Consider the following 13,582-nt stretch of genomic DNA (forward strand, 5'->3'; position numbering starts at 1 on the left):
GGTGGGTATAAGATATTATAGTGGGGTGTGGTGGATATAAGATATTATAGTGTGGTGGATATAAGATATTATAGTGGGGTGGATATAAGATATTATAGTGAGGTGTGGTGGTTATAAGATATTATAGTGGGGTGTGGTGGATATAAGATATTATAGTGGGGTGTGGTAGATATAAGATATTATAGTGGGGTGGATATAAGATATCATAGTGAGGTGTGGTGGATATAAGATATTATAGTGGGATGTGGTGGATATAAGATATTATAGTGGGGTGTGGTGGGTATAAGATATTATAGTGGGGTGTGGTGGATATAAGATATTATAGTGTGGTGGGTATAAGATATTATAGTGGGGTGTGGTGGGTATAAGATATTATAGTGGGGTGTGTTGGGTATAAGATATTATAGTGTGTTGGGTATAACATATTATAGTGTGGTGGGTATAAGATATTATAGTGTGGTGGGTATAACATATTATAGTGTGGTGGGTATAAGTATTATATTGGGGGGTTGGTGGGTATAAGATATTATAGTGGGGTGTGGTGGGTATAAGATATTATAGTGGGGTGAGGTGGGTATACGATATTATAGTGTGGTGGGTATAATATATTATAGTGTGGTGGGTATAACATATTATAGTGTGGTGGGTATAAGTATTATATTGGGGGGTTGGTGGGTATAAGATATTATAGTGGGGTGTTGTGGGTATAATATATTATAGTGGGGTGAGGTGGGTATAAGATGTTATAGTGGGGTGTGGTGGGTATAAGGTATTATAGTGGGGGTGTGGTGGGTATAAGGTATTATAGTGGGGGTGTGGTGGGTATAAGGTATTATAGTGGGGGTGTGGTGGGTATAAGGTATTATAGTCGGGGTGTTGTGGGTATAAGAAATTATAGTGGGGTGAGGTGGTTATAAGATATTATAGTGGGGTGAGGTGGGTAAAAGTTATTATAGTGGGGGTTGTGGTGGGTATAAGTTATTATAGGGGGGGTTGTGGTGGGTATAAGCTATTATAGTGGGGTGGGTATGAGATATTATAGTGGGGGTGTGGTGGGTATAAGATATTAAAGTGGGGTGAGGTGGGTATAAGATATTTCAGTGGGGTGTGGTGGATATAAGATATTAAAGTGGGGTGAGGTGGGTATAATACATTATAGTGAGGTGGGTATAAGATATTACAGTGGGGTGAGGTGGGTAAAAGATTTTTCAGTGGGGTGTGGTGGGTATAAGATATTATAGTGTGGTGGGTATAAGATATTATAGTGGGGTGTGGTCGATATAAGATATTATAGTGGGGGTGTGGTGGGTATAAGATATTAAAGTGGGGTGAGGTGGGTATAAGATATTTCAGTGGGGTGTGGTGGATATAAGATATTAAAGTGGGGTGAGGTGGGTATAATAAATATCGGTGAGGTGGGTATAAGATATTACAGTGGGGTGAGGTGGGTAAAAGATTTTTCAGTGGGGTGTGGTGGGTATAAGATATTATAGTGTGGTGGGTATAAGATATTATAGTGGGGTGTGGTCGATATAAGATATTATAGTGGGGGGTGGTCAGTATAATATATTATAGTGAGGTGGGTATAAGATTTTAATGTGGGGTGAGGTGGGTATAAGATATTTCAGTGGGGGTGGTCGGTATAATATATTATAGTGAGGTGGGTATAAGATTTTAAAGTGGGGTGAGGTGGGTATAAGATATTTCAGTGGGGGGTGGTCGGTATAATATATTATAGTGTGGTGGGTATAATATATTAAAGTGGGGTGCGGTCGGTATAATATATTATAGTGTGGTGGGTATAAGATATTAAAGTGGGGTGTGGTCGGGATAATATATTATAGTGTGGTGAGTATAAGATATTAAATTGGGGTGTGGTGGGTATAATACACTGCTCAAAAAAATAAAGGGAACACTTAAACAACACAATGTAACTCCAAGTCAATCACACTTCTGTGAAATCAAACTGTCCACTTAGGAAGCAACACTGATTGACAATAAATTTCACATGCCGTTGTGCAAATGGAATAGACAAAAGGTGGAAATTATAGGCAATTAGCAAGACACCCCCAATAAAGGAGTGGTTCTGCAGGTGGTGACCACAGACCACTTCTCAGTTCCTATGCTTCCTGGCTGATGTATTGGTCACTTTTGAATGCTGGCTCAGGTAGTGCAGCTCATCCAGGATGGCACATCAATGCGAGCTGTGGCAAGAAGGTTTGCTGTGTCTGTCAGCGTAGTGTCCAGAGCATGGAGGCGCTACCAGGAGACAGGCCAGTACATCAGGAGACGTGAAGGAGGCCGTAGGAGGGCAACAACTCGGCAGCAGGACCGCTACCTCCGCCTTTGTGCAAGGAGGAGCAGGAGGAGCACTGCCAGAGCCCTGCAAAATGACCTCCAGCAGGCCACAAATGTGCATGTGTCTGCTCAAACGGTCAGAAACAGACTCCATGAGGGTGGTATGAGGGCCCGACGTCCACAGGTGGGGGTTGTGCTTACAGCCCAACACCGTGCAGGACGTTTGGCATTTGCCAGGGAACACCAAGATTGGCAAATTCGCCACTGGCGCCCTGTGCTCTTCACAGATGAAATCAGGTTCACACTGAGCACATGTGACAGACGTGACAGAGTCTGGAGACGCCGTGGAGAACGTTCTGCTGCCTGCAACATCCTCCAGCATGACCGGTTTGGCGGTGGGTCAGTCATGGTGTGGGGTGGCATTTCTTTGGGGGGCCGCACAGCCACCTCCATGTGCTCGCCAGAGGTAGCCTGACTGCCATTAGGTACCGAGATGAGATCCTCAGACCCCTTGTGAGACCATATGCTGGTGCGGTTGGCCCTGGGTTCCTCCTAATGCAAGACAATGCTAGACCTCATGTGGCTGGAGTGTGTCAGCAGTTCCTACAAGAGGAAGGCATTGATGCTATGGACTGGCCCGCCCGTTCCCCAGACCTGAATCCAATTGAGCACATCTGGGACATCATGTCTCGCTCCATCCACCAACGCCACGTTGCACCACAGACTGTCCAGGAGTTGGCGGATGCTTTAGTCCAGGTCTGGGAGGAGATCCCTCAGGAGACCATCCGCCACCTCATCAGGAGCATGCCCAGGCGTTGTAGGGAGGTCATACAGGCACGTGGAGGCCACACACACTACTGAGCCTCATTTTGACTTGTTTTAAGGACATTACATCATAGTTGGATCAGCCTGTAGTGTGGTTTTCCACTTTAATTTTGAGTGTGACTCCAAATCCAGACCTCCATGGGTTGATAAATTTGATTTCCATTGATAATTTTTGTGTGATTTTGTTGTCAGCACATTCAACTATGTAAAGAAAAAAGTATTTAATAAGAATATTTCATTCATTCAGATCTAGGATGTGTTATTTTAGTGTTCCCTTTATTTTTTTGAGCAGTGTATATTATAGTGTGGTGAGGTGGGTGTAACATTTTTATAAAGTGGTGTTGTGGGTATAAGGAAGCAGAGGGCATATGACATGACATGGGGAGAATGACGTAAGTTTAGAACATGTGTCTTGGCAATGTTGCAATAGTCATAACAAACCAAACGTTGTGTGTGTGAGAGAGAGATAGGTAATGGTGATGATTCAGGTTGTAATTACAGAGTATCAACTTCAGGCCTGATACTCTGCTGTCATTAGCCCGTCACTAGGCTGAGACTGGAGAGAATGGATCCCCCCCACCCACACACACACGCACTCTTACACGCACACATACAGTATATGACATGTCAGTCCCTACCAAGGCTCATGGGACCACGTTCCAGCTCTGCCCACCAGCCAGTCCTAATATTAATTTGTGTAGTGAGGCAAAGTGAGTTGGTGCTGAGACCTGGTGTACTTGTTTGAACTCTACCATACCTGCACCTTTTCAAAACATCTACCCCCCTCTCTCTGTCTAGTTCCTGCTGCCGAGCCCATCGAATATGCACAGTTTCCATTCTACCTCAACGGGCTCCGCGAGACCCCCCAGTTTGTGGAGGCCATCGAGTCGGTGCGAGCCATCTGCAGTAACTACAGCCGCCAGGGCCTACCCAGCTACCCCAACGGCTACCCCTTCCTCTTCTGGGAGCAGTACGTAGGCCTCAGACACTGGCTGCTGCTCTCCATCAGCGTGGTGCTAGCCTGCACCTTCCTCGTCTGTGCCCTCTTTCTGCTCAACCCCTGGACTGCCGGCATCATCGTGAGTACACACAGGCTAACGCAGAGAGATACACACACACTCAGAGAGATGCACACACAGATGCATACAGCCACCCTTTGCCTTGACGACAGCTTTATACACTCTTGGTATTCTCTCAACCAGCTTCACATGGAATGCTTTTCCAATAGTCTTGAAGGAGTTCTCACATATGCTGAGCACTTGTTGGCAGCTTTTCCTTCACTCTGCGGTACAACTCATCCCAAACCATCTCAATTGGGTTGAGGTCAGGTGATTGTGGAGGCCAGGTCGTCTGATGTAGCACTCCATCACTTTCCCTCTTGGTCAAATAGCCCTTACACAGCCTGGAGGTGTGTTGGGTCATTGTCCTGTTGAAAAATAAATGATAGTCCCACTAAGCGCAAACCAGACGGGAAGGCGTATCGTTGCAGAATACTGTGGTAGCAATGCTGGTTAAGTGTACCTTGAATTCTAAATAAATCACTGACAATGTCACCAGCAAAGCACCATCACACCATTGGTTACTACATGATTCCATATGTGTTATTACATGGTTTGATGTCATCACTATTATTCTACAATGTAGAAAATAGTAAAAATAAAGAAAAACCCTTGAATGAGTAGGTGTGTCCAAAATTTAGACTGGTACTGTATATATGTTACAATAGATATCTAAGTTACAATAGATTGCCATAAATTTTCTGTTAATTACCCAAATTCCCGAAATTTTCGGTAGCTTTGCAACCCTACTCATGTGAATGCACACACACACACACACATTCTAAAGCGGCATTCTTTTTGCATTGAATACATGGGCAAAATGTGTGTTGACATCATATATCAGTATAAAGTCAATTTTCATAAATCTGTCAGATTAGAATCCTGTAAAAAGAGACTTCCTTATTACAGAACATTCCAATCCATCAGTTTTAAACCTCCACTCCCATACACTGTGTGACTGTGGGAGTGTGGAGAGGAGAGAGGGGAAGGCAGGAAGGAGAGAAGTGGTGAGTGGAGGAGGGAGGAGAGGAGAGGGAAGGGAGGACGACAGTGGTGAGTGGAGGAGAGGGAAAGGAGGAGAGGAGTGGTGAGTGGAGGCGAGGGAAGGGAGGAGAGGGAAGGAAGGATAGGAGTGGTGAGTGGAAGAGAGGGAAGGGAGGAGAGGGAAGGAAGGAGAAGGGTGGTGAGTGGAGGAGAAAGGAATGGAGGAGTAGTGAGTGGAGGAGAGGGACGGGAGGAGAGGAGTGGTAAAGGGAGGAGAAGGAAGGAGAGGGAAGGGAGGAGAGGAGTGGGGAGGGGAGGAGAGATGGGAGGCAAGTAGTGGTGAGGGAAGGGAAGGGAAGGGAGGAGAAGAGAGACGGGGAGTGGAGGAGAGGAGAGGAGATCATGCTGCTGTGTTTTTCTAGCCCAGTCCTGTCCCAGTGTTTATCTTGTGCTGTTGTGTTTAGTCTAATCTGTCTCTCCCAGAAACTGACCTAAAATAAATGGGGATAGGACACAAGTTACCCAAGCAACCCCCACTCCCACCTAAAATACAGCCATTTCCCTATTTCTCTCCTACACATGTGCTGTAGGAGTTTGCAGTGATACACACATACACACACATGCACTCACAGAGTTAATTTGGAAAGTATTTTTTCCTAATTTGGAAAGACCTTTTCCACATTTTGTTACATTACAACCCAATTCTAAAACGCATTAAAAAAAATCTCTGCAATCTACACACAATACCCCATAATGACAAAGTGAAAACAGTTTTATAGAAAATTTAGCAAATTTATAAAAATATAAAAATGAAATACCTTATTTACATAAGGTGCATCTTGTTTCCGTTGATCATCCTTGAGATGTTTCTACAACTTGATTGGAGTATACCTGTGGTGAATTCAATTGATTGGACATGATTTGGAAAGGCACACATCTGTCTATATAAGGTCCACAGTTGACAGTGCATGATCAGAGCAAAAACCAAGCCATGAGGTCGAAGGAATTGTCCTTAGAGCTCCGAGACAGAATTGTTTCAAGGCACAGATCTGGGGAAGGGTACCAAAAAGTGTATGCAGCATTGAAGGTCCCCAAAAACACAGTGGCCTCCATCATTCTTGAATGTAAGAAGTTTGGAAACACCAAGACTCTTCTTAGAGCTGGCCGCCCGGCCAAACAGAGCAATCAGGGGAGAAGGGCCTTGGTCAGGGAGGTGACCAAGAACCTGATGGTCAATCTGACAGTGCTCCAGAGTGTGTCTGTGGAGATGGGAGAACCTTTCAGAAGGACAACCATCTCTGCAGAACTCCACCAATCAGGCCTTTATGGTAGAGTGGCCAGACGGAAGCTAGTCCTCAGTAAAAAGCACATGACAGCCCGCTTGGAGTTTGCCAAAAGGCACCTAAAGGACTCTCTGACCATAAGAATCAAGTCTGTTGAAACCAAGATTGAAGTCTTTGGCCTGAATGCCAAGCGTCACGTCTGGAGGAAAGCTGGCACCATCCCTATGGTGAAGCAATGTGGTGGCAGCATGATATGGGGATGTTTTTCAGCAGCAGGGACTGGGAGACTAGTCAGGATCGAGGGAAAGATGAACAGAGCAAAGTACAGAGAGATCCTTGATGAAAACCTGCTTCAGAGCGCTCTGAACCTCAGACTGGGGCAAAGGTTCACCTTCCAACAGGACAATGACCCTAAGCATACAGCCAAGAATACGCAGGAATGGCTTGGGGACAAGTCTCTGAATGTCCTTAAGTGGCCCAGCCAGAGCCTGGACTTGAACCAGATCGAACATCTCTGGAGAGACATGAAAATAGCTGTGCAGCGACGCTCCCCATCCAACCTGACAGAGCTTGACAGGATCTGCAGAGAACAATGGGAGAAGCCAATCTTGTAGTGTCATACCTAAGAATAGTTGAGGCTGTAACCACTGCCAAAGTTGCTTCAACAAAGTACTGAGTAAAGTGTCTGAAAACTTATGTAAATGTAATATTTCAGTATTTTAATACATTTGCAAAAATTTCTATGAATCTGTTTTTGCTTTGTCATTATTTTATTTATTGGGAGTCCCATAGGGCGGCGCACAATTAACCCAGCGTCGTCCGGGCCGTCATTGTAAATAAGAATTTCTTCTTAACTGACTTGCCTAGTTAAATAAAGGTTACACTGTAACGGGCTTCCTCCTTCTCCTCATCCGAAGAGGAGTAGCAAGGATTAGACCAAAATGCAGCGTTGAGATAAGACATGATTTTTAATCAACAAAACAGAAAACACGACGAACACTTGAATAATTACAAAACAACAAACGACGTAGACAGACCTGGATGACGAACTTACATGAAACACGAAGAACGCAAGAACAGGAAAACTGACTACATAAAACGAACGAACAAACAAAACCGAAACAGTCCCGCGTGGCGTAACATACACTGACACAGGAGACAACCACCCACAACAATCAATGTGAAAACACCTACCTTAATATGGCTCTCAATCAGAGGAAATGAAAACCACCTGCCTCTAATTGAGAGCCATATCAGGTCACCCTTTAACCAACATAGAAACACATAACATAGACTACCCACCCAAACTCACGCCCTGACCGTCAAACACATACAAAAACAACAGAAAACAGGTCAGGAACGTGACAGAACCCCCCCCTCAAGGTGCGAACTCCGGGCGCACCCCTAAAACTCAAGGGGAGGGTCTGGGTGGGCATCTGTCCGCGGTGGCGGCTCCGGCGGTGGACGAGGACACCACTCCACCACTGTCTTTGTCCCCCTCCTTAGCGTCCTTTGAGTGGCGACCCTCGCCCCCGACCATGGTCCAGGAACCTTCACTAAGGCCCCTCCTACATAGAGGAGACAACTCAGGAACGAGAGGTAGCTCAGGCCAGAGAGGTAGCTCAGGACAGAGAGGTAGCTAAGGACAGAGAGGTAGCTCAGGACAGAGAGGTAGCTCCGGACAGAGGGACAACTCTGTACTAATGGCAGCTCCGGACTGGGTGGCAGCTCCGGACTGGGTGGCAGCTCCGGACTGGGTGGCAGCTCATGACTGGGTGGCAGCTCATGACTGTAGGGCAGCTCATGACTGGAGGGCAGCTCATGACTGGAGGGCAGCTCATGACTGGAGGGCAGCTCATGACTGGAGGGCAGCTCATGACTGTAGGGCAGCTCATGACTGTAGGGCAGCTCATGACTGTAGGGCAGCTCTGGCAGCTCCTGACTGGCTGGCGGTTCTGGCAGCTCCTGACTGGCTGGCGGCTCTGGCAGCTCCTGACTGGCTGGCGGCTCTGGCAGCTCCTGACTGGCTGGCGGCTCTGGCAGCTCCTGACTGGCTGGCGGCTCTGGCAGCTCCTGACTGGCTGGCGGCTCTGGCAGCTCCTGACTGGCTGGCGGCTCCTGACTGACGGACGGCTCTAGCGGCTCCTGACAGACGGGCGGCTCTAATGGCTCGGGACAGACGGGCGGCTCTAATGGCGCTGGGCAGACGGATGGCTCAGAAGGCGCTGGGCAGACGGATGGCTCAGAAGGCGCTGGGCAGACGGATGGCTCAGACGGCGTTGGGCAGACGGATGGCTCAGACGGCGCTGGACAGACAGATGGCTCAGACGGCGCTGGGCAGACAGATGGCTCAGACGGCGCTGGGCAGACAGATGGCTCAGACGGCGCTGGGCAGACAGATGGCTCAGACGGCGCTGGGCAGACAGATGGCTCAGACGGCGCTGGGCAGACAGATGGCTCAGACGGCGCTGGGCAGACAGATGGCTCAGACGGCGCTGGGGAGATGGATGGCTCAGACGGCGCTGGGGAGACGGATGGTTCTGGCCGGATGAGGCGCACTGTAGGCCTGGTGCGTGGTGCCGGAACTGGAGGCACCGGACTGGAGACACGCACTTCAAGGCTAGTGCGGGGAGCAGGGACAGGGCACACTGACCTCTCGAAGCGCACTATAGGCCTGGTGCGTGGTACCGGAACTGGAGGTACCGGGCTGAGGGCACGCACCTCAGGGCGAGTGCGGGGAGAAGGAACAGTGCGTACAGGGCTCTGGAGACGCACAGGTGGCTTAGTGCGTGGTGCCGGAACTGGAGGCACTGGGCTGGAGACACGCACCATAGGGAGAGTGCGTGGAGGAGGAACAGGGCTCTGGAAACGCACTGGAAGCCTGGTGCGTGGTGTAGGCACTGGTAGTACTAGGCTGGGGCGGGAAGGTGGCGCCGGAAATACCGGACCGTGCAGGCGTACTGGCTCCCTTGAGCATTGAGCCTGCCCAACCTTACCTGGTTGAATACTCCCCGTCGCCCGACCAGTGCGGGGAGGTGGAATAACCCGCACCGGGCTATGTAGGCGAACCGGGGACACCATGCGTAAGGCTGGTGCCATGTAAGCCGGCCCGAGGAGGCGTACTGGTGGCCAGATATGTAGGACCGGCTTCATGACATCCGGCTCAACGCTCAATCTAGCCCTACCAGTGCGGGGAGGTGGAATAACCCGCACCGGGCTATGCACGCGTACAGGAGACACCGTGCGCTCTACTGCGTAACACGGTGTCTGCCCGTACTCCCGCTCTCCACGGTTAGCCTGAGAAGTGGGCGCAGGTCTCCTACCTGCCCTTGGCCCACTACCTCTTAGCCCCCCCCCCAAGAAATTTTTGGGGTTTCTTCTCGGGCTTCCTTGCTAGCCGCGTACCTTCATATCTGCGGTTTTGGGCTGTGGCTGCCTCCTTCTCCTCCTCAAAGCGGCGATTCACTCCCACCTTAGCCCAGGGTCCTTTTCCCTCTATGATTTCCTCCCAACTCCAGAAATCCTGCAATCCTTTTTTCGTGGACCACTGTTCGTGGTCCCGCTGCTTGATCCGGGTTTGGTGCGGGGTTCTGTAACGGGCTTCCTCCTTCTCCTCATCCGAAGAGGAGTAGCAAGGATTAGACCAAAATGCAGCGTTGAGATAAGACATGATTTTTAATCAACAAAACAGAAAACACGACGAACACTTGAATAATTACAAAACAACAAACGACGTAGACAGACCTGGATGACGAACTTACATGAAACACGAAGAACGCAAGAACAGGAAAACTGACTACATAAAACGAACGAACAAACAAAACCGAAACAGTCCCGCGTGGCGTAACATACACTGACACAGGAGACAACCACCCACAACAATCAATGTGAAAACACCTACCTTAATATGGCTCTCAATCAGAGGAAATGAAAACCACCTGCCTCTAATTGAGAGCCATATCAGGTCACCCTTTAACCAACATAGAAACACATAACATAGACTACCCACCCAAACTCACGCCCTGACCGTCAAACACATACAAAAACAACAGAAAACAGGTCAGGAACGTGACAGAACCCCCCCCTCAAGGTGCGAACTCCGGGCGCACCCCTAAAACTCAAGGGGAGGGTCTGGGTGGGCATCTGTCCGCGGTGGCGGCTCCGGCGGTGGACGAGGACACCACTCCACCACTGTCTTTGTCCCCCTCCTTAGCGTCCTTTGAGTGGCGACCCTCGCCCCCGACCATGGTCCAGGAACCTTCACTAAGGCCCCTCCTACATAGAGGAGACAACTCAGGAACGAGAGGTAGCTCAGGCCAGAGAGGTAGCTCAGGACAGAGAGGTAGCTAAGGACAGAGAGGTAGCTCAGGACAGAGAGGTAGCTCCGGACAGGGACAACTCTGTACTAATGGCAGCTCCGGACTGGGTGGCAGCTCCGGACTGGGTGGCAGCTCCGGACTGGGTGGCAGCTCCGGACTGGGTGGCAGCTCATGACTGGGTGGCAGCTCATGACTGTAGGGCAGCTCATGACTGGAGGGCAGCTCATGACTGGAGGGCAGCTCATGACTGGAGGGCAGCTCATGACTGGAGGGCAGCTCATGACTGGAGGGCAGCTCATGACTGTAGGGCAGCTCATGACTGTAGGGCAGCTCATGACTGTAGGGCAGCTCATGACTGTAGGGCAGCTCATGACTGTAGGGCAGCTCTGGCAGCTCCTGACTGGCTGGCGGTTCTGGCAGCTCCTGACTGGCTGGCGGCTCTGGCAGCTCCTGACTGGCTGGCGGCTCTGGCAGCTCCTGACTGGCTGGCGGCTCTGGCAGCTCCTGACTGGCTGGCGGCTCTGGCAGCTCCTGACTGGCTGGCGGCTCTGGCAGCTCCTGACTGGCTGGCGGCTCCTGACTGACGGACGGCTCTAGCGGCTCCTGACAGACGGGCGGCTCTAATGGCTCGGGACAGACGGGCGGCTCTAATGGCGCTGGGCAGACGGATGGCTCAGAAGGCGCTGGGCAGACGGATGGCTCAGAAGGCGCTGGGCAGACGGATGGCTCAGACGGCGTTGGGCAGACGGATGGCTCAGACGGCGCTGGACAGACAGATGGCTCAGACGGCGCTGGGCAGACAGATGGCTCAGACGGCGCTGGGCAGACAGATGGCTCAGACGGCGCTGGGCAGACAGATGGCTCAGACGGCGCTGGGCAGACAGATGGCTCAGACGGCGCTGGGCAGACAGATGGCTCAGACGGCGCTGGGCAGACAGATGGCTCAGACGGCGCTGGGGAGATGGATGGCTCAGACGGCGCTGGGGAGACGGATGGTTCTGGCCGGATGAGGCGCACTGTAGGCCTGGTGCGTGGTGCCGGAACTGGAGGCACCGGACTGGAGACACGCACTTCAAGGCTAGTGCGGGGAGCAGGGACAGGGCACACTGACCTCTCGAAGCGCACTATAGGCCTGGTGCGTGGTACCGGAACTGGAGGTACCGGGCTGAGGGCACGCACCTCAGGGCGAGTGCGGGGAGAAGGAACAGTGCGTACAGGGCTCTGGAGACGCACAGGTGGCTTAGTGCGTGGTGCCGGAACTGGAGGCACTGGGCTGGAGACACGCACCATAGGGAGAGTGCGTGGAGGAGGAACAGGGCTCTGGAAACGCACTGGAAGCCTGGTGCGTGGTGTAGGCACTGGTAGTACTAGGCTGGGGCGGGAAGGTGGCGCCGGAAATACCGGACCGTGCAGGCGTACTGGCTCCCTTGAGCATTGAGCCTGCCCAACCTTACCTGGTTGAATACTCCCCGTCGCCCGACCAGTGCGGGGAGGTGGAATAACCCGCACCGGGCTATGTAGGCGAACCGGGGACACCATGCGTAAGGCTGGTGCCATGTAAGCCGGCCCGAGGAGGCGTACTGGTGGCCAGATATGTAGGACCGGCTTCATGACATCCGGCTCAACGCTCAATCTAGCCCTACCAGTGCGGGGAGGTGGAATAACCCGCACCGGGCTATGCACGCGTACAGGAGACACCGTGCGCTCTACTGCGTAACACGGTGTCTGCCCGTACTCCCGCTCTCCACGGTTAGCCTGAGAAGTGGGCGCAGGTCTCCTACCTGCCCTTGGCCCACTACCTCTTAGCCCCCCCCCCAAGAAATTTTTGGGGTTTCTTCTCGGGCTTCCTTGCTAGCCGCGTACCTTCATATCTGCGGTTTTGGGCTGTGGCTGCCTCCTTCTCCTCCTCAAAGCGGCGATTCACTCCCACCTTAGCCCAGGGTCCTTTTCCCTCTATGATTTCCTCCCAACTCCAGAAATCCTGCAATCCTTTTTTCGTGGACCACTGTTCGTGGTCCCGCTGCTTGATCCGGGTTTGGTGCGGGGTTCTGTAACGGGCTTCCTCCTTCTCCTCATCCGAAGAGGAGTAGCAAGGATTAGACCAAAATGCAGCGTTGAGATAAGACATGATTTTTAATCAACAAAACAGAAAACACGACGAACACTTGAATAATTACAAAACAACAAACGACGTAGACAGACCTGGATGACGAACTTACATGAAACACGAAGAACGCAAGAACAGGAAAACTGACTACATAAAACGAACGAACAAACAAAACCGAAACAGTCCCGCGTGGCGTAACATACACTGACACAGGAGACAACCACCCACAACAATCAATGTGAAAACACCTACCTTAATATGGCTCTCAATCAGAGGAAATGAAAACCACCTGCCTCTAATTGAGAGCCATATCAGGTCACCCTTTAACCAACATAGAAACACATAACATAGACTACCCACCCAAACTCACGCCCTGACCGTCAAACACATACAAAAACAACAGAAAACAGGTCAGGAACGTGACAGAACCCCCCCCTCAAGGTGCGAACTCCGGGCGCACCCCTAAAACTCAAGGGGAGGGTCTGGGTGGGCATCTGTCCGCGGTGGCGGCTCCGGCGGTGGACGAGGACACCACTCCACCACTGTCTTTGTCCCCCTCCTTAGCGTCCTTTGAGTGGCGACCCTCGCCCCCGACCATGGTCCAGGAACCTTCACTAAGGCCCCTCCTACATAGAGGAGACAACTCAGGAACGAGAGGTAGCTCAGGCCAGAGAGGTAGCTCAGGACAGAGAGGTAGCTAAGGACAGA

At 51.0% G+C, this 13,582-nt stretch overlaps 1 protein-coding gene across 1 annotated transcript in view; it reads left to right on the top strand.

The window, feature by feature from the left end:
* LOC120062919 (protein patched homolog 1-like) overlaps positions 1–13,582 on the top strand; it is a 133,622-nt gene that overhangs the window by 100,087 nt on the left and 19,953 nt on the right. The window contains exon 13 of the mRNA XM_039012978.1: positions 3,922–4,202. Coding sequence (XP_038868906.1) covers positions 3,922–4,202 — 281 coding nt within the window. The remainder of the gene's footprint in view (positions 1–3,921; positions 4,203–13,582) is intronic.

The sequence above is a fragment of the Salvelinus namaycush genome, chromosome 18, assembly GCF_016432855.1.
Source record: "Salvelinus namaycush isolate Seneca chromosome 18, SaNama_1.0, whole genome shotgun sequence".
In the NCBI taxonomy this organism is placed as follows: Eukaryota; Metazoa; Chordata; class Actinopteri; order Salmoniformes; family Salmonidae; genus Salvelinus; species Salvelinus namaycush.